The sequence below is a fragment of the Triturus cristatus genome, chromosome 8 (assembly GCF_964204655.1).
Source record: "Triturus cristatus chromosome 8, aTriCri1.1, whole genome shotgun sequence".
Classification (NCBI taxonomy): domain Eukaryota; kingdom Metazoa; phylum Chordata; class Amphibia; order Caudata; family Salamandridae; genus Triturus; species Triturus cristatus.
This window is the reverse complement of record NC_140591.1, coordinates 873,008,282-873,030,217: the sequence shown is the minus strand read 5'-3', so window position 1 is coordinate 873,030,217 and position 21,936 is coordinate 873,008,282. Positions and strand designations below refer to the sequence as shown.

The 21,936-nt window shown below is 43.5% G+C and overlaps 1 protein-coding gene across 1 annotated transcript in view; it reads right to left on the bottom strand.

Annotated features, from left to right (window-relative positions):
- Positions 1–20,832, bottom strand: part of ABI3BP (ABI family member 3 binding protein) — a 1,978,933-nt gene extending 1,958,101 nt beyond the window's left edge. Inside the window, exon 1 of the mRNA XM_085622401.1 lies at positions 20,502–20,832. Coding sequence (XP_085478527.1) covers positions 20,502–20,580 — 79 coding nt within the window. The 5' untranslated portion in view covers positions 20,581–20,832. The remainder of the gene's footprint in view (positions 1–20,501) is intronic.
- Positions 20,833–21,936: the final 1,104 nt, after the last annotated feature.

The window sequence follows — 21,936 nt, the reverse complement described above, 5'->3', positions numbered from 1 at the left end:
TTTCCATGTCCTCTGAAGCCCTCTGATGTTCACCCGAGTGCTTAGTTTGTAAAACATACGTGCAAGGACCCACAATCTTTCACAGAAGTCTTGCTGCCTGATCTTGATTTCATCTCATTCTTTCCTCAACTATCCTACCCATCATGTTTCTTTATCTCACCCTTACAGACATTTTTTTATTCCAGCTTTCTTCTTTTGTGATTTTTCCTATCTTTCTTTTCCTTAAGCTCTTTTCCATTTTTATCTTTCACCAATGTTTTGATGAAGAATAAGTCCAGTCAAAAGATGTGTGCTGGTGCCACTCCCCTGCAATTAACTGCACTAATTAGCACTCCTGGAGACTGATCACTGCAAAAAAAGTTGGATTTTGTGGCAGTCCTCCCCAACACCTAAAGTGAAAGTGGGCCAGTAGCTTGATTACTGGCCCCAGGGCCCCTGAAAGGTAAACATGAAAATATATTGTGTCAAAATTGGGTTATACAGTCACTCCCTTTGGAAATGTACGACCAGGATTATATTTTAACGTTTTGGCAAATGAAAAAAACATAAAATACCAAGAGTTCTATCTTGCACGTCGGTTTGTTCTTTCAAGTGAGAAGTTTAAATGCCATTTCTTAGGATGGTGTGATCCATTGTCCCACATTTTTTGAATGAAGCCCTCACCCATGGTACCAGCGGTGCACTGAATATGGTATGTGATGAGTATGTTCATAAAACGTAACTTCACTTTGACATCTTTGTGCACAGATAATCTGAACGAACGGCCAGCCCATTTTGGCAGCTTTCAAGTCTTTTATCAAAAAAGTACATGAACTCAAAGCACCAGAATATGGTGACCTGGAACAGAGAATCCAAGGAAATAAACTTCTACTTTAATGCTGCAACTCTATGACACATGCATTGACAAAGCCAGCAGGTCTTGATTATATGAAATCTAATAGCTTTGTCAATGGTTTTGTAGTCAGGTTGTCCAAAAGGATTATTATATTAAAATATATTATATTATAATATATGTTATGTATAATATGCTAATATAATAATATTCATTGCTGTTGTATGATATGGTATGGCTATTATAGTATGGTATAGTATGACATGCTATGGTCTGTCATTGTTTAGTATGGTACAGTATGGTATGGCTTGTCATTGTATAGTATAGTAGGGTATGTGGATGATACGGTATAGAACGGCCCGTCATTGTATAGTATGGTATGTCATTGTATGATATGGTCTGTCATTGTATAGTGTGGTAATCCTTATTGCAATCTACACATTAAGCTACAGGAGGAAGCACAATAGGAGCAGCCAAACAAGCAAAAAAGCCCTGTGCAATATAATTTTATGTTCACCTTAGAATGGTCTATCCAACCTGTAATCAGGCAACCATAAACTCATTTAAGACATCAACAACGTAGAGAGTAACCACTTTTATAAAGGCACAGGGGGAAGGGTTCAGCCAAACCAATACAAACGTTTTTCCCATGGAGTTAATGTTAAAATCCAAACGTTTGCTATGTGGATGCTTAATTATCAACACTAGAACAACAGATATAGCTTTGAAGGAAAAGAATAGCCAAATATGCTCCACCCACAATATTTAGAAGCTCATAAATATTTATTAAAATAAATACACCTAAAATACTAGTTACATTGGTTAATATAGTTTATCATCCATTGGACCAGATACATCATCAAAAACATTTGGGTCAACACTAACATAGCAAACAACTGTATACAATCAATATACTAAAAAAGTGTTTATGTCGAAGCAGTGTTTCGGAGGCTCCGTAAACCTTATCCCACCTTCTTCAGGACCAATAACTGAAATAAAACAATGAATATTCTCCAGGATTGTATAACAGGTATATTGAAGGTGCCTTCCTGTACTTAATCTCATATTTTACGCTAAAACAAAAAATTAACCCATGAAAAAATTGGACAACAGGCTATAAAAAGGTCATGCATACAATTGGCTTTAACTTAGGCCATCTTAACAATAGAAGATCAACTATTCTCACTCTCCTGGATCTCTCTGCAGCATTTGACACTGTCTTCACCCCATCCTTCTGCAGACAAAGGCTGTGAGGGATGAGGATTAGAGGCGCTGTTCTTGTGTAAATCACCTCCCGTCTTGCGGATAGAGAGCAAGCTACTCCACTCTCTTTCTTTCATTCCACAATCAGGACTCTAACTAAAGGCAACACGGCACCCAGTCTCATGCTTTTTAACTTATACATAACTCCCATGGTTCACCTTATCAGGAAACATGATTTTATTTTTATACTTGTGCAAATGATGCACAATAATTGGTAACATATATGCGTCCATAGGCAGATACGATTATGCAAAAAGGTTTTGAAGGGTGTCTGCTCTATTTGGCCTTTTGGATGGATTCCAATTGCCTTAGACTGTATTCCGATGAGACTGAGATTCTCTTCTTTCAGGAAACTGGTCCGTCAGGTATGTGGTCAGAGGCCTGGTGGCCATGATCATTGTGGCCCTCTCGTCCATAAGTGGAAGGAATGAATGAATGCACTTCTAAAGCGCACATCTACTACAGGAGTGTCCCAGTGCTATGGCAAAACAGCACAAAAAAGTGAATATTAATCACCCTACAGTTTGAACAGATGCGTTTTCAGTTGTTGTCGAAATATGTTTATTTCAGAGATGCATCTGAGTGCAAAAGGGAGATTGTTCCAGTACTTGACTGCCAGAATAAAGCAGGCAGAGTCGCCCAGCTTCTTTCATTTGGTGTAAGGTGTAGTCAGTAGCCAGGCAGACTGTGAAAGCAAGAGGTATATTTGGACAGTATTAACAAATCCTGTTGGACAGGTATTTGGGACCAGTCTTGTAGAAGGCCGAATGTGCCACCTTCAGCGCTTTGAACATAATCCTTTTTTCCACCAGTAGCCAGTGCAGTTGGATATGGTAGAGGGAGATTGAGGCATGTGTGGGAAGTTTAAATACAAGGTAACTTGCTCTGTTCTGTACCATTTGCAGTCACTGTATCAGGTAGTCGGGACCCATGGGTAAAGGATGTTAGCGTTGTCCAGCATTAAGAAAATAAATGCCTAGACTACTGATGTCTGGGCTTCCCAGGGCAATAGGTTGAGAAATGTTTCTAACATTTTAAGTGTCCAATAGGAGGTTTTAACTACTGCTGAGATTTGAAATTTGAAGGATAGATATGTATTTACGTGCACCTCTAAGTTCTTATCCACCTCCGTGGAGGATGGGGGGTAATGCGCAACTACTCAAACCAGGCCACAGACCATCCAGGAAAGAGGTTGTCGCCAAACAGCAAGACAGCAATTTTCTGCGGGTTACTTTGCGGACAGTCTTAAGTCATCCCACTAAGCGATAAGTGGAGCAGTCCAGAATCTCGATATCACATTTTCCAGCAATACTACTAATAATTTTAGCAGCCTCTTGTTTGACACTTTCAGAATGCTAGGGAAGATGCAGCTGCATCTACCTACCTGCTATCAACTCAGCTCAATCCTTAATTTCTTCCGAATTGGACCATCCAATGCATTGTACTTGGGAATTACCCATAAACAACACTAGGGTTCTGCAAATACTTAAAAATATCACACCTCGCCTGGTGATTGGCTTACCAAGGCATGTTCATATCTCCAATTACCTGGTCAAATTATATTAGTTGCCATTCACAGGCGTACTTTTTACATTACTGTTCATAGCGCATATGGCCTTGAGCAATCACAGCACTTCATTTCTTAAATCTAGTTTCCGAAGATAAATGCCTGCCCATTCCTATTACTCAGCTTTAGCTAATCTATTTATACTTCCATGCATCAGAGGACTCAGATCTTTCTCCTACTTAGCAGCAAAAGCACAGAACAGCCTACCATCACCTCTCACGACCCTATTCATCCATCTTGCTTTTCAGAAAACCCTGGTATTTTGCTGAAATATTTATCTCTGCCAGTTTTCTTGCTTCTACTTTCAGCAGTGGGACATCTCTTTGATGTCTCTGGTGCTGCTTTAAGACTTGCTCATTCATTTTCAATAATGTTTATTTATTGGTACATTTTCCTAACTAAAACTAGAAAACCAAAACAAAGGTGACCAAGTTCTTAGTAGAACCACATTAGCGATGTTGCCATTTTGACAGTTACTTCAGGATGATCACGGGGGGAAATCACAGTTTGTCATACACAACAACTAGGTTTGCTGATATTAGTTGCCCCATTTGACCTGGCCCACAGTAGGAGCCACAATGGCCCTTCCAATTGCCAGCCATCAGTGGGTGACTTGCCTTCATTCTTCCTGGCAACCTCTAACATGGCAAGATCCTATTTCCATAAACATTGGTGCTATCAGGTATCTCATGTGGCACTATCATAACTGAACCACTCACACTTAACTATGCCTTACTGGCTGTGTGCCACATATCAGCGCTGGGATGTATAGCCAAGGATATACCTCTCACACAAATGTCGGCGCATGAAAGATCAGGGGCAGTTTGTGGAAAGAGCGTATGTTGATCTTGCAACGATTTACCCTCAAGCAGTCCGGTTTTATGACGCCTTCTTAATGCACTCACTGTACTGCTGCTTCTAAGGATGCCACAATATGCAATGAATGCATCCTGTGTTACCTATGCACAAGTCCACATTTTTATAGCACCTTCTTCATTACACTACTAAACTGGCACACTCTCAAACGGAAGCCAGTTTCTTGCACCAACAGCTCTTGTGCACCTTAATCTGAAAAATGATTTTTTTAAACTGTCGCCACTTCACAAGTAGTCGAATGCACATTTCTTCCAGTATCTGCTAGGCCCACCATCCCATTCGAACTGCCTTGTAGGCAGTTGCCTTAAAACCATAATCTTCTACCTTATCCTGTGGACCAGCCTAATGGACTCCCTCCAGTCTAATTGGTGATCGAGTTGTTGACCTGAAATGGCATCTCCTCCATCCCACCTTTGACAGTTGTAAAGATCTTAGGGGTGAAGTTCGACAATTTACTGTCCTTACAACGCAGGTTTCCGCAGTGGTGGATACAAGCTTTGGATTCCTTCAAGCATTAAAGCTTGATTTTAACAGATCACACTGAGCTTCTTCTTCGGTTCCTGAATTCTCTTTCTCTACTTCCACTGTATGTCCTACTTCGAATGCCTGATCTCACCCCTTCCCAGCCTCTCATCCTTCACACGCCTTCTAAGTATCTCTGCCCCAGCTGTCAGTGATGCCTCATTTTCTACTACCCATTGATCTCTGACAATCTCCTGCAGCCTGCTATTCACCCAGGCAAGCCTGTGATATGTCATCTATAGGGAAGATGTAATCTACTTGCTAAATTGTCAACTTTGGAACAAGGGGATCTGGGTTCTAATCCCGGCTGTGGCATTTGACTAAAAATCGTGGATTTCTGGGCAAATGACTTAATCTCCCACTGCCTACACAATATAACAAATGCAAACTATTATACATCTGAACAAATGGAATGTAACAGTGTAATTTAAAATGTGAAAGTATCTAATTGATGCACATGTTCTTGAATCCCAGCCACCTCATTGATGTACCGAGCTATGTAGTGCTTCAGCTAGGTTCACACTGTTCAAATAATGTGAGTTCCGGATCATTAACGAGGTGGACAAAGAATGAACTTCCACAAAATGAAAAACTCACTGCTGTGCTAGATAAATAGTTACAGCGAAGGCGCCTTGGCCTACCACTGATAGCTATGGCGCCATGCAACAAACAGTCTCTCTCTGAGAAAACATGTAAAGTGATTAAACAGAACAAAACAACAACCAAGACAAGAAACCAATAGTCAGAATTCCCAAACCTATTTAGTAAAAAGAAGAAACATGTAATGATCAAGATAATACCACATAAACAAAATTGCACCAAGAGAACAGTAGAAATACATTTTTAAATTTTAAATATCAAAAAGCACTAAAAAAGCAAGAAAGCACCAATGCTAATCACTGACTAAATAATGTTATCATATTATTTTAATCTTTCCCAAGTAGGAAGAAAAGAACTTTAATTAAATGGAAAAGCAACAATTTTATAAGCAAAATGCTGGATTCTTTTTCACAAAACCAATCAAGCATTGGAAAATCCAAAAGGTCTGGCCTTGGCAAGCTAAAGCGATATATATATATATATATTTTTATTATTGCAGGTTTAAAAATGATAAAATGAAAGAAGAAAACGCTTGCAACAAAAACTTCAAATGAAAAAAAATAATTGCATATAATTCTAATAAAATAGTTGGGGTGCTTCTAAGCAGAGGGGTGTTCTTAAAATAGGTATAGAACCCATTTCTGGTTTTGTTACACATCACAGGTAAATGCGATTCTTTTTGTTGGAAAGAAACGGGGGTAGTGGCTCATGATGCCTAAGATGAAGCATGATTCCCAATGTGAATGAGAGATCTGGTGCCCTATTAAAAGGGATGCCTTAACACAGGATAGAACATTGCGCTCACCAGCACGCACAGGGCACTATTTTGGTCCGCAGGAAGAGCACCGCCTTTTCGTCACTTATGACTGTTTTAGGTAGGAAGAGCTGTGCTAGTCCCATAAATCCCCCCTCCCCCCGCAGCCCAGGGTCTGTGTTTTTAGAATATCCGTAACCCATAGACATTGTTTAAATAAACAAGGATGACTAAAATATAATAAAAAAATTAAAGCATGGGAAGAAAAAATTATAAGCAAAAAAAGTATTGGCCTCGAGCTCTGGCGCTGAAGTACACTTCTAGTAAAGTGGATGTGCACATTTGCTCATGAGAAAAACGCTGCTACTTATAGTGCAAGAGAGCCAATGGCTTAAGTGGGCGGACCCACTCTCCTATAACGTGTGCTATAGTGGGTGGAATCAAAATGTGAATGACAGGTAAACAGACCAATGGGTGAAGAAAGCTGACCCAACGTCTCTATTTATCTACTATGTATGTACATTTTATTTATGAAAAGTTTGATTACAAGAGGGTGTCAAAACAGCTAAAGCTGTTTTCTAGGCCAGATACAAAATTGGGGCCAGTACATGGCCTGCTGTGTGTCCATAACTTCGAATGCAAGACACATATATCTGACTGTTAATTGACATGAACCTTGAATCCCAGTAGCATGTCTTGAACACAGCATTCCCTTCTAGTATCTAGGTTAAATTACACTTTACAATTGTCCAATATTGTGCAATGACCTGGAGAGTGAGCAAGTCTTCGCATTTTTTAGGATACCAAAAAACTGATATATGAGGCCTTTTTTATGTCCCTTTCCTGCTCTTGCTAATTATGAGACCGTTTTATGTCCCATTTTTGTTTTTTTAATGAGCCAGAATCAAGTGGCTGCTAACCCCATGCCCATGGTGGCACGGTGCTCACAAGTAGGGCTGGCTTTAGCGCTGGTGGTGCCTGATTCAACAATTTTTTGGGGCACCCCCTCCTCCCTTACCTCCTCCTTGGATTCCCTCTCTACCACTCAGCAAAAGTGCCCCTCATCTCTTAGTACCCCCTCTCTCACATACATTTCATGTGTTTTAAAGCGTTGGTAAGGCTCGCTTTACAAATCCACCCAGCTTTCCACATACAATACAGATCTGTTCTACTTTATGGCAAGTCAAAACTGCCACTAGACAAAACTCCAATCTCCCTCTTTCTCTCTGGACAGACATGGAACTCTGCAGCAGGTGCTTTTAAATCCTAAGGAATTGCTAAACACACCGCCCCCCCCTGAGGTGAGCCCCCCCCTTCCAGGTCAGCGCCCAGTGCGGGCGCACCCATGGCACCGCCCTAAAGCCGGCCCTGCTCACGGCCAACCATCACAACCCAAGCTGCATATGGTGTTTGTTTTGATAATCCCTTATTGCTGTAACAAGCTTGTGCCACAACGTTTCTGCTTGAGGTTAAGAAAACTGGCCGTTGTCAAACAATATTGATTGGTTTATTTTCAATCATTTGGCTGTTTAGTGACCGTCAGGTGGATTGCAGTAGATGTTCTAGGTCTTGTGCTTTTTCAGCGGTGTGGCACTGAAAATGTTTTATTTTTCAAAGTAGGTTTGTGAGTAAAATGGTTTTGCCAAAGTTCATCCTTCTGAAATTAAAAATGATGCTATTAAAAGACAACATAATATTTGTAAATGCGGTCAGCTCTGCAAAGGAATCCTGCAAACTTCCACCAGAGGCTCTCCTGGTGAGTTTTTGCAATATACTGAAAAAACATACCAGCCAACAGCATCAATGGCTGTCGGTCTTTCAACGTGGCTTTTGAGTGACCTTTTGCCCTGAAGTCCCAAAGCATGCTCTTAATCAGCAGTTGACATTTGCAACTAATGGCCCTCTGGGGAGATTGCCCTTTGACCTCAACATGGTACCAAAAGGCATCAATTGCCTCTTTATCTGTTTACCAGTAAGTAAATTAGGACGGCCTCGGTGTAGATTATACAAGTGATAGTATCTTGGTGTGGTGCACACTAAGCTTTGCATGATACCTGAAACCCTCCCTCGTCACGTGCTCATTATAAGGCTGCAAAAAACCACTTGGTAATCTGGGAGAGGGCGCCAGTTGCTAACCCAGGGCTAGGTGTTTCAGATGTGGTTTTTATTCAGGCACCGCACATTGGCAGTCTGAGAAGGTCCCTATTCGTAGTATAAGTTTCCTGCACCAATGTGTCCACTTATTATTCCATTGGGATCCAATCTACAATTGTATTTTCACCACTATGTTCTCTGCAGGAAAACTGCATTTGTTCTTATAAAGGGATAATCTAACCACAGTTGAACATGTTCGACTTTAACAGGTAAACAGTAGCCCATATTAAACAGCTGCTTTTATTTCATTACTCAATATTCTGCGAATTAGAATTGTAATTTTTTATGACTTTGGTTATGATATGCAATGTTATTTAGGTATTTTTTTGCTAAATAATTATATTTTATGTATTGTCTTTATTAGTTGTATTTGAATATAATTCAATACAATATTTTGAACAGAAGTGAAGATTTTATTCAATACGATTCCAATTCAAAGACTATTTTTCTATGAGCAGTTGGGTCTTGCGCCTGTCTTGAGCAGACTTGCTCCTGAATTTCAAGGTGTAGAGCACATAAAGCGCCAGCACTATCTTCAAGGCGGCGGCCCCATTTTGGCATGGGGGCATGCCCCATGTAAATGAGAGAATCCCTTTGCCTCTGCGCCCGCACTGTATTATGGACGCAGGTGCAGAGGCAAAAGCCACCTAAAAGGTGGCGCACTGTCAATGCACCTCCTGAGAGCAGCCCTCTGCAGGGGTAAAGGGGGTCCCATGGACTCCCCAGATATTCCATTGCAGGCGGGTGCAGTCACTGACTACCCCTGCCTGCAAAGGGATCTCTATTCCCCTTTAAAAGTGCTGGGGGGATGCAGTCTGCACTGTGAAACACAGAGCGGCTGTAAAGCAGACGCTCTGTATTTCACGAGAATGCGCAACCCCTAGGGCAGCACTAATTCATAGTTGGCCTGGGGTCAGGGCATTCCCTATAATGTGACACGCTTTCCTTCACTGCACCGGGCACACCTTTTTAAAGGTGCACCCTGCGCAATGAAGGAAAGTGCGCCGAATGTGTAATGTAAAACGCACAAGATGATGGACGGAATGTTGCACATTGGCAAAACATTCGCCCCCAGTCACAGATCTGGGTTTAATCCATTGTTATTTTGCTCACCACGCCACCCCAGTTCAGTCATGGCCATATGCAAATCAGTCTTGACCCTGTGCCTTATGGGAACAGTCCAGCCCGAACTGCCAAGCCATGTCTTCCCTGGACCGGAATCAAGCATCCTAGGACCGGTTTCGGGGTTTCACCCCTCTTCAGCCAGAATAGCTTGACTCTAGTCGCGTAGTGAGCACAGGACCCACGTCTGGGCATACCCTTCCCACATAAGGTGAACAGCAAAACACACAAGATGATGGACGGAATGTTGCACATTGGCAAATCATTCGCCCCCAGTCACAGATCTGGGTTTAATCCATTGTTATTTTGCTCACCACGCCACCCCAGTTCAGACATGGCCATATGCAAATCAGTCTTGACCCTGTGCCTTATGGAAAAAGTCCAGCCCGAACTGCCAAGCCATATCTTCCCTGGACCGGAATCAAGCATCCTAGGACCGGTTTCGGGGTTTCACCCCTCTTCAGCCAGAATAGCTTGACTCTAGTGACGTAGTGAGCACGGGACCCACGTCTGGGCATACCCTTCCCACATAGGGTGAACAGCAAAACACACAAGATGATGGACGGAATGTTGCACATTGGCAAAACATTCGCCCCCAGTCACAGATCTGGGTTTAATCCATCGTTATTTTGCTCACCACGCCACCCCAGTTCAGATATGGCCATATGCAAATCAGTCTTGACCCTGTGCCTCATGGGAACAGTCCAGCCCGAACTGCCAAGCCATGTCTTCCCTGGACCGGAATCAAGCGTCTTAGGACCGGTTTCGGGGCTTCACCCCTCTTCAGCCAGAATAGCTTGACACCAGTGGTGTAGTGAGCACGGGACCCATGTCTGGGCATACCCTTCCCACATAGGGTGAACAGCAAAACACACAAGATGATGGACGGAATGTTGCACATTGGCAAAACATTCGCCCCCAGTCACAGATCTGGGTTTAATCCATCGCTATTTTGCTCACCACGCCACCCCAGTTCAGACATGGCTATATGCAAATCAGTCTTGACCCTGTGCCGCATGTGTAATGTGGCCCTTGATAATTGCCGCCTGGATAGGAGTAGTAGTAGACTTTGCAGGTATTGTGAATAGGAATCAGAGTCCCACCATTTTAAATGATTTTTATACCCCTTTTTGATACACTGATTGGGCAGAGTATGTGTTCCCTTAATTTGACTGTATCAGAGAAGGAAGATTTTGAGCAATTAATGGTTAAAATTATGAAATAAAAGATTCAGCGAGAATAAAATATCTAATTTACTACGTCAATACTTTTTTGGTTGCACTTAATAGCTTAATGTATTTTGTATTCTGGTTTAAGCGTTTGATATTGTTATGATTTTATGGTTGTTATCAAACAATAACTAAGAAATAAACTCATCTGAAATAACATGCCATTTATCGTGTACTCCAACTCATGTCAGATGAATGAATGACACTGAGCGATTAAGTAGTTTGGCCAAGTGACAGAATGCTGCTAAAAAGGGAACCCAAATAGCAATTCGGACCTAGGTTTTCTGGTCACACATTCCACAACTTAGCTGCTAGGACACTCTCCTCTCATAATGCTGGAGCTCTGTAACACAATGTATTGTTTAATTCTGAATGGGCTGGTGATTTTGAACACATAACAAATATTGCCCCAATAGTTTTAATCCTGCATTGTCATCCTTCACCGCAGAGGTCATTCATCACCAGTCAGCCACGGCCCGTATAGGGCGTGCCATCGGGCGGTGACGTGGGGTGGGGGAGGGGCAGGGTGGGGGGTTGTAAAATGTGGCATACGGACGATTTCAGGTAAGTAACGAAAAGAAAAAAAAAAGAATTTCGTTGCGCGCGCTGCATCGCCAAATGCGATGCAGCGCGCGCAACAATTTTTTTTCCCGTTACTTAACTGAAATCGTCCGTATGTGCATTTTAGACCCTCCCACCCTGCCCGCCCCACGTCACCGCCTGGTGGCACGCCCTATACGGGCTGTGGTTGTCACCAGTAATGCCCGGTTACTTACTGGCAATCTTCATTACTCCGAGTCCTGGTCTTCCTGGATGCAGTCCTGAGTCCTGGCCTCCAGCCTGGACATGGCGTTTGACTATTTCCTGTTTTCCTGTTGTCTTTTTTGCCTTGTATGTTACAGGAAGTCCTTCCATAGTGCCTCCCTTTTGTGGTGGCTCCTGGGTAACAGGGGCCATCTTGGGGGAACTTTTTGGGTTTCGGCTAGGCAATTAGTTCTGCCAGAAAGGAGAAGTATCTCATGCGCAAGGACTGCATCCAGGAAGACGGACAAGGAGGTAGTGTATTACTGCTGGGAGTTACTTTGTTATATATAGTTTCTGTTTGAATCCTTTAGCATGAATTACAATGATGGAAATCTTGTCACCCACTACCAATTGTGTATTTATTGACGCATCAAACCACTTGGTCTAAAATATTCACTGTTGCCCACAGTTAATTCTCTATATTCTTCTCTGATAGAAGTCCTCGGAGGGATATTCAGATCAGATCAAATTCTTTATTTCCAAGAAATACATTATTACAGAAAGATAGCATATTACCCAATTCATTGATATACAATTACAAATATCATAAAACCACCAATACAGAACACTTAATTAAATCATTTCAATAAGCACATATCACCAGCCTAAAATGAATGTAAAATTACATTTGATTTAAAATATCTTCTCTCTCAAACTCCCTGGGCGATCTGCAGCTCATTATCTCACACATATTAAAATATTTGTAAGTGCAACAGTTTAACCAAGCCCCCGGAATTTGTTTTGACAGTTTAGGCAGCAAGAAAGCATTTTACAGGCCAATATAACATAAATCATGAGAGCGACAATCTGCATTATAAATCTCTTTCAACAGAGCATCATAGAGTACTTAGCCCTAGAGGAGCTTAAAAGTCAGATCTCAATTAGGAGAAATAAAGTGCATTGAGCGGGGTCAAATTATCATGATTCGCAAAAGTCTCATTCAGTGTGGCCTGCTAACAGATCCAGTTATCCAACTTCAGGGCCCTATCCCACAAGATGGCCTGGATTGCAGCTGAAGTTCAACGCACCTCCTACTGGAACAGTTTGTCTTAAGTACTAGAGTTGGTGGTAGCGGCAAATCTTCAGAATGCAGGTCCTCACTGCTTGTGGCAGTCCTTCCAAGCCAGTACTGTGACTATGTGTCTTAATTACATAGGGGCTCATTACGATGGCGGAGGGACTGCCACCGCCGGGCCGGCGGTGACGGTCCCTCCGCCACCTGACTCCCATTTCCCCCCACCACATTAGGATGGTGGGGGGAATTCTTAGTGACCGCGGCAGTCACAAAGACTGCCCTCCACGCTTCCACCATGGCAATCGTCACGATTGCCTGGCGGAGCGTTCAGCATGTGTGAAATGGCAGCGGTGCGTAGCAAGCACCGCCGTCGAGATTACAATGCTGGCATAAGCCAGCATTTCCATGGCGGTTCCACTGCCATGGTTAGGCTGGCGGAGGCTAAATTCTGGGTACCATCATTTCCATGCACAAGGTGGCAGGCACCGCGTGGGGCCTGCCACGTTGTGCATGGAAATGAACTATGTGGCATTTGTGAATTGCGAACAGTGCTGCAGCCAGCAGCACCGTCCGCAATGATCAGGCGCCTGGATGCGCCCGCCATGGTGGCGGGGACATCCTAATACACTCACCGGGACCGCTGCCTTACCGGTGGGCAGTCCCAACTCCGCAGCGATGGCGGGTGGACTGATGTCCGCCAGCCATAGTAATGAGCTCCATAGTTCTTTTCTTACAACTGTTCATGTGAGAATTTTGTAGCACTGCAAATAAAAGGTGCTACTATTACCACACCTAAAAGTATGTGGTTTATTGACTTCGGGAATGATGGAAGAAGGAGTGACTCTCAGGTTACACACAGGACTCAGTAGAGAATGTACTTTCCAATTGAGCTATCATAAAAGGTACTGTGAAAACAGGAAGGAGTGTGGTGTACCAATAGAAAAAAGAAAGAAAGATGGATGGAGTAGCAGAAACCTGACACCTTTTGTATCTTTTCTATGTCTGATTAACATAACTTTTTTCGACGGGTGTCTTATTTTTGGAAATACATTAGTAAACCACAACTAAGTAGGAAGTAAGACACAACACCTCACAGAAAACGCTTTGTGAAGTGTATCTGGTCTATTTGTTGTCTTGGATGCTGGTCTGCTCTCCCACACAATGGACTTGCATGTCCATAAGAGGGCCTAGCGTGAAGTGAGGAGTGGGCTTACCAAGGATCAAGAGGTCACTATGGATATAACACGATAGCTACCAACCCAGAGATGCATTTACTCTGCCGAATCAAGAAGATTTTTTATTTGGGTACATGTACCTTACTCCTTCATTCTTAAGAGTAGGCCACACCTACTTATGGAAAGAGTCTTTGTGAATTAGGTCAACATTTTCCTTCAATTTTTTAATTTACTAAAGTGTTTTGTAATGTCGCAGCTTGCTGCAGTGGGTCCACATCACCACACTTGAGCGACTGCGAATGTAGGGATACCCAGTCGCGGATCAGAAACAGAGTTTCATTCAGGTCAGGTTTTGTTGCATTGTGTTTCCCTAAAAAACCCTTGATGTTAAGCAATCCTGTGTGTTCAAATGAATGATTTTGATGCATCAGGCAGGCTGAAGTTCTTTTGTAGTTCGGTTGAAATTCAAAGGAATATACCACACTCTATTATATGCATTGCATCACATGACAATTACATTTCATTCATTACATTTACCTAATCACTACATTGCAAGGTAAGGATAGGTAAGAATATTAGTTGAATGTAGTAGTTAAAATTGTTTGGAAGGTAAAAAAAATAATAATAATATACTTACATTGATGATGTAGTTTTAGAGTGGGGGTCTCCAACAAGTAGCTCTGGAGCTACTGGTAGCTCACCAGCACCCTTAAAGTACAAAGTATTTTTTCAAGGACAAGATGGCCGCCGTGTAGGACCTCAGCCCGGGAGCTCCCGGGTCAGAGATCACTAAATCGGTGAAAATCCCCTTGTCTACCCATCCATCCGCCTCCAATCTTACCACATCCAACTCTCAAAGTCCCTGCTCACCTCTTTGGTCCCGTTGATTGCTCCCTGAAGCGGCAGCTAGTCCCTCCGCAGTAGAGTGGGCTTTGGACACTCGTTGGAGCCTCGTCCGGCTGCTCTGGGGCATGCAATGCACCTGAAGAGGCGAATTTGGGTGTGAAGATCCTTGGTGGGCTCCCGGCCCGTTCGGAGAGGGCACCTGGAACCGCCACCGAGAACTCGACCGTCGATACATGCGGCCGGAGCCTCATGGGGTGGAGCGCAGAGACGGAGTGAATCCTTGGGCCGCCAGAGCCTACCGGTGAGCAGAGACGCCGCAGCGAACATCGGCACCTGGGGCTTAAGGGACATCAGGACCAGGGCTCCCCAGTGGCATCTAAACAAGTTAGAAAGCACCCAAGCGGTCTGCCTGACTCCAAAATGGCAGCAGTGGGGACAAATACAGACATCAATACCACCGCGAGTGCCAGAATCGGCGTGCGAGGTAAATAATGTGCAGGAGGGAAGGAGCAATCCCAAGACTGGGGCCCAGAAGGGACAGTAAGTGCAGACCAATCCTCCCTAAGGGGTGAATCTGACAAAAGCTACATATCAATGAACTGTCCTCCTTTTGACTCTTAGCCTGCCTGACTCAAACATGGCGCCTGCAGCTTACAATGTCTATATGCGGTTTTGGCCCGCTGGGCCTGCTGGGGCCTCACTGCTTTAACCGGGCGGGAGACCTGATTTCGTAAAGACCTCCACCCTTGAATGCAACACCACCTGAACACCTGGCAAGAATTTCCTGCTCTGTAAATATGTAATATTTAATTGTCTAAGCCTAATCACTGTTAAAATGTAACCCTGTGTGAATTTGCAACTTGTATATATATATTACTCTAACCACTAGTATATGTAGCTGACCTTTGTACTTCTACCATTCCTATGTGATCTTAGAGTTTATCTGCTTGCATCTCTTCCTTGAGTGACTTTATAACTTGTACATTTGCATTTTTTTTCCATTTGTATCTCTTATGTAACTCATGTAATCCAAAGTCCTTATGTAACACAACTGGTTCTTTTGTAAAGCTCTCTGACACCTTCGGGTAATGTTCGCGCTATATAAAATCGCAATAAATATAAATAAATAAAAGTAGGTCTCAAAGGTGAAACCAAACCAATCTCAGAGAGTCAGTGCATATTAAAGACGGCAGCGCTGGTAGTTTCAAGACCCTTAAGAGTTGCAGCCAGCCAAACCAATGGCAGGGGTTCATGATAACACCCAAACACATGCTGTGTTGGCTTATGGGGTCTGCCCCATGGCTATCTTTATCCACTTTAAATCTAACTAACAAGCAGAATGGCCACATTATGCACCCTGCTCTATCAGTCACAGGACATCTGACACGTGTGACATTAAAGAATAGTAGCAGCAGTAACTAGTGCTGACCCACCAAAGTGTGTGACTGCAGGAGCTAGAGTGACAATGTGTTAATTGGGAGCATGATCAATGCAAGAGCTGAGGAGAGCAGAGTATGGTTCCAGGCCAGTGAAAAGGAGGGTGTGTGGTTGCTAGCTGAATGATTATTCAATTTGAGACGGAGAGACTTACTGCTGTTGTTATGTCCTTTGTGCCACAAGACATGTGATGATTTGAATGTTACTTCATTAATCGGGTAGAGGCATTTAATAATGATAAATGTTTTCCTAGAATTCCGGCTGGTAACCTTGGGTGGTCAGTACTGGTAATCCTACTTATGGTGGTCATAGTGTAATGTTGATACATATTATCAGTATTTGACATTGATAGAATATGCTAGTAGCTCGGAAGGACTTTCTTTGAGCAGAAGTCGTTCTCACTACAGAAAAAGTTGGAGATCCCTGATGATATACTAAATGAAATATTATTGCTGGTCGGTATTATTGATCTGTGCATAGTGTCACACACTTTCATGGAAGTAGTGTGTGCTGATTGTTGTAGGGCACACTTTTAAATGAGTGTAGTGGTACTTCAAGATGTTTTCTTTCAACCGAAGGTTTGTAAACCGGTCTATAAACATGGAGAACTTTTGTTAATATGGCAACCAATATTAAGGACCATTGTGAGTATGGTAATGTCATAGATATGTCTAACGTCTGACTCTGAATATTTTTTGTGCTACCTGTTGGAGTTTTATATAGCATGAACTTGTACCGAGGGCATCGGAGCACTATTCTTAGACACACTGAGATTAAATGGTTTGCCCAGAATCATAGGGTGTTGAGGCGAGGCCAGAATTCAAGCCTTGTTCCTCGGTTCTTAGGTCAGCAGCTCTAGCCGCGTGGCTGCATCTCTGATGCTAGAACATGGTCCAGGTTTGATGGTCACCCTGTTCTTAGCTGTCAAATGGAAACAGACTCTACAAGTGGGAACGTCTGTTAGAAGTTAAAGCATTACATTGACTTTGTCATAAATAATGGAACATTGTTCTGCCATTCTGAATTTCTCTACCCATTCAATGAGGCTACTTTGAAGATGAGGGACATTTCAAGTCTGCAAACTAGTAGCCACCTCTTATAAGTAATAAGATAGACCTGTCTAGTCCCACAGCTTAGACAAATGATCCAACCGACACTTGGAAGTCTTTTTTTCTCAGAAACAGGTTGACTCCCAAGTCCTAGTAAGTGCGACATACGTCTGTACTGCTTGTGCTCATAGCAGATGCTTAGCAGATTCTGAAAAAAGGATGCAGCCAAATTAAAATTTGGCAGCATTATCTGCGCATTCGTACAACGTATAACCTTGGGGAAGTCTCGAAAGTAGGCGCTTCAGTCGTGTGTAGTTCAGCAGAACGTGGGGTTGCTTCATTGTTTACCTATGTCAGTGGTTTCACGTGTTAGATGCCGTTCAGTGATGAAAACCACACACACTTCTCGGAAAATGAATACAGCAAAAGCACAGTACACTTGTCCCTGCCAAGCGCTCGCGAGAGAAGTTCGTGTATGGAAAGCAGTCCATTTAAGCCACTAATGATATCTTTTTAGCTCAGAGCCAACACACAAACAAAGCTATAAAACAGCTTGCAGTCCCCCAAAGTCAGAATGTAGCTGGGATGAGGATAGCCGAGGAATCCCACACATTCTACAGAGACAGAAAGACATGCGTCCCCTAGGTACAGCCAGCACCTACACCGTTTCTTCCTTCAGCTCAACATCCTAAGCAGCTGAACCATACATCTGGGGCCAGCCCTCAAAAGGTTCGTAGGGATCACATTTAATTATCGGGGTACAGTGGATGGAAGTTTTAGCACTGCCCAGAACGGACAGTAAAACCGCCAAGGCTACTTTTTACTAATATAAGCGTGTCCGTCAAGTAGAACCCATCTGGTGGGCTTGGGCATGGCCATTGTTTGGTTAGTTGGGTTCAGAATGAAAGGTCATCTTGTAGTTTGCTCACAGTAACACTCTAGCTCGTTGCTGCAGGGCGTGGTTAGCCTTATTCCACATGAAGCCCTCGCGTGCACATTGCCATGTTGGATGGTGTTTGCATGCACATACCAGTAATGCCTCGATCTCCAGCAGTGGTAACAGAGAAACATACAAGTAGCACACTTGGTTCTCCAATGTAATGGTAAACAAGAACTTCATCTTTGCCAATGCAGCATGACCCATTTTCTAACCATAAGAGAAGGCTTTCACTGCTAACTCGCCATAGGATGAGCTGAATACAGAGATACCCCAGTGTACTGCTTCTCAAGACCAGGTAAGTCTCTTCCATAGACATGGGTAGAACTGCTAGTAAGTGGCCCCTCACGCCTGCCACCATGAGCCAGCCCCTGCTTTTAACACACTTTTCATGCTGTGGCTTATATGCCTGTGCTCCTACCACACGTTCAAGAATGCAGTGCACTATTTGCTGAAAGGCCATGATTGGTTGATGGTGTCACAGATGACGTGGATAAATTTGGACACAAACGTGGAACTACTTACTGTATTTATTGGCATGTGGCAACATGACTGCGAATTCCCAGTACCTTTTGTATCAAGCGGCACTGCCAAGCACACGCAGATTTTGGACTAACACCCCACCAATCATTGTAATGATCATGCAGCAGGAAACACATGACAACATGTTAAGGACTTGTCTGGGCAAAGGGCATGTTCAACTTTTGCATGTTTCTCCAGTTTGCAAAGTCATTTTCCGTCCCCAGGGTGAATGCCGGGGGGACTTTCGCAAGCCCTAGAGGATGGGTGCAGATGCAAACGTCAAATTCGTGCAGTCAAACGTAAGGTACATCTTCAAAGCATTAAACAACCAACGGTGCATGTAGATTAATGCAACGCTGCAATTCTGATAACAGGACCAACATTTGACCAACTTCACCCACAGTGAAGACAGACACTAATAAGAAAAGGAAACCTTGTTCACCTGAGGCTGCCTATGCACTCTTTAATTCTGGATGGAATTGTGTATTTGCAGTCTGTTATTGCATTTAATCCAACAAATAGGAGAGTCATGGTTGTCAATACATGCATCTACATTCGGGTTATACATTTCCTATTAGTATTAAATTAGGAACTCAAACCAGCTTTATAGCACCTCACCCTTTACGTTGGTCAGCGGATTAGGAATAGGTAGACCCCCCTCCCTTACCCAGGCAGAAAAACTAAAGCCGGCTGCGAGTTGCTCTGTGATGGCACAGCCAGTGGTGCCTGACAGAGAGAAATCTCAAAACGTACAGGTATGCTGCGAGCGCGTATGGCCGCCGTCCTATCAGCAACAGGAGGCGATCTAAAGAAGCGGGTCTAAAAAACACAGCTTTATTCACATCTGTACGCTCGGGTCGACTCGACGGGACAGGCGCACAAGTCCGTTCACAGATCAAACCGAATTAGCCTGCAGTTGGGGCCAATACAACATAAGTTTTTAACAGCATGCACTGCACTCTGACCCCACCACATGCATAGAGCCCTATGGAGCAGACTGCCACTCTTCAATACCACCCCGAATGATCTAACTTTAGAGTCAATTTCTAAATCAAAAGCTGCGGCGCCAAATAAAATACGGCATGAATGCATTTTAATACATCAGGTGACAATAACGCATAAAAGGAAAGTACAGTGGAATAAAGAAAACAGCCATGGGCGCGTTTTACAAATGTCATCTTAATTTTACTCTACAGCTGTTCTTGCAGCAGTGAAATGCCAGCACTGAAGTGCCCAGGATCAGATTAGCAAGGGGCTGAGTGTCCCTTCGTGCCAGCCCTGCAAACCTCCTGTCAAACTCTGGCACTGACGCTATTTAATCTGAGCTCGCAAGCCGTTGCGTGACAACAGAAGGAAATCAATAGAAAACAAGAAAGTTGCGAGCGTTGCACCGGTGAGCGCCGACGCTGCACCGACCGGCGGGGCACTGCCTGAGCTGTCCAGCGCCCCCTCGGCCAGATTACGAGGTCTGCGCCTGTGCACGCAAAGCCACCCACGGACAGAAACACCGACGCAGCTCGCGCAGCTCGCGCAGCTTATTTCTCACCCATACGTTTATTATAATTCGTTTCGTGTGCAAGAACGTTATATCTATTTTGCCATGCACAGGGCATTGATTACTCACGCCCCCCACAAAAATATCACGCTGTCGCTGCACGTTCGTCTCATTTAAAAAGTAACTGATTTCACACGGAATCGTTTTGCCCAGAGCATCACATTTTTTTTGCATGCTGCTAGCTAGCGTTCTGTCACCAAACAAGCTGTTTCAAAGATAAATAGAATTGAAGTGCTACTTGCCTCCAGGCAATTTCTGTGCACGTCCCACGGTTACTGCAACATCCCAACAGAAAAGTAGGCAGAGCAGTCTTGGTATCATGGTTACAATCACAAGCCGGTAGGTAGTCACTGGGTGATGCTGAATATCTCACACGAGGTACTGCAGCTGCAGTGCAGTAAGCTGCTCTCCCAGTCATACAGCCAACAACTTTCACATGAGCAAACTTTCGGGGGGAGGAGACCGCGTGACGTAACAACCTGTCCCTGACAAGCTCTCATTAGCATAGAAGGGCTATCATCCGATCAACCCCAGCGCGCGGGCCGGGTTGGCATCATCCTGCAGTGTCTATTGCTTGGGAGGGAAAGCGCTGCTTTGCACTGCCTTCTTTCAGTTTAAACACAAGCCAGTTCCCCCTTAGGACGGCGCGAGAGTCTGGAAGCTATCCGAAAGCAAATTATATGTGCTCTGCGTTATGCCTTTCAGCATTACTCGACTGCAGCTGAGAGAAGAAAGGCACAGAGAGGTAATGCGATTTACTCGACTTCAAACAGTGCCGAGAACTTGTAAACATCTCACGCCAAGTGCCACGCCTTACCGTACCAAGAACCCCTACAGACTAATTAGGAGAATCTTCTGCTGTCATTTTTCAGTAAATATATTAATTAAATGGAAAACAGACGCCGAAGTACCATATCTCATCCCAAACCACAAAAGTTGTGGAAAGCAGGTCTATTGTGTGCCTCCGGTGATTAATTTGTTAAAAATTAAGTGCTAAGGCCCAAGGTATCTCCACTGTAGTTGGCATAACCCACATCACTTTAAACTGCAGGTTTAAATGTGGGTTGTATCATTTTTACAGATATGTTAAATAGTTAAATGTTCTACTAATCAACGATGATTAAAAATAGACACTCAGGGGCGCTATATGGTGAATTCTGCCAAAATATGTGCCAGTGTGTGCAAATAAATGCCAGTGCCCAATATCGGCAAACACCAGCACAAATTAAGCACTGGTCACTGTCCTCCGATATCATCTCAGCCTGCTGTAATAACGGGCTGCACTTTAAATCATATTACACACGACACAGCATGAATTAATTATGCCATTGACACCCCAGGGAATATACAGACAGTGCATGAGCAGCGTAATCACAAAACGTGGTTTCTATCACAACTGAGCAGCAGCAGTGCATAAACTAAAGCAACAGAGGAAGAAAAAAGAAGAGAAAAAGAGACAACACAGTTTAGACCATATGTGCTATGTTACATAAGTGCACAGGACGAACAGACAGCATTTTCATCTGTTCAGGATGGACTGCACACTTTAGGTATTACAAAAGGAGACTTGAGTTTTATTCTATAGTCACAAATTTGTTCTATCCGCTTACCGATAATACTCATTGATCCAAACACCTGTCCTTGTCCCGATACTTACATTATTGAGGTGTGTTACAC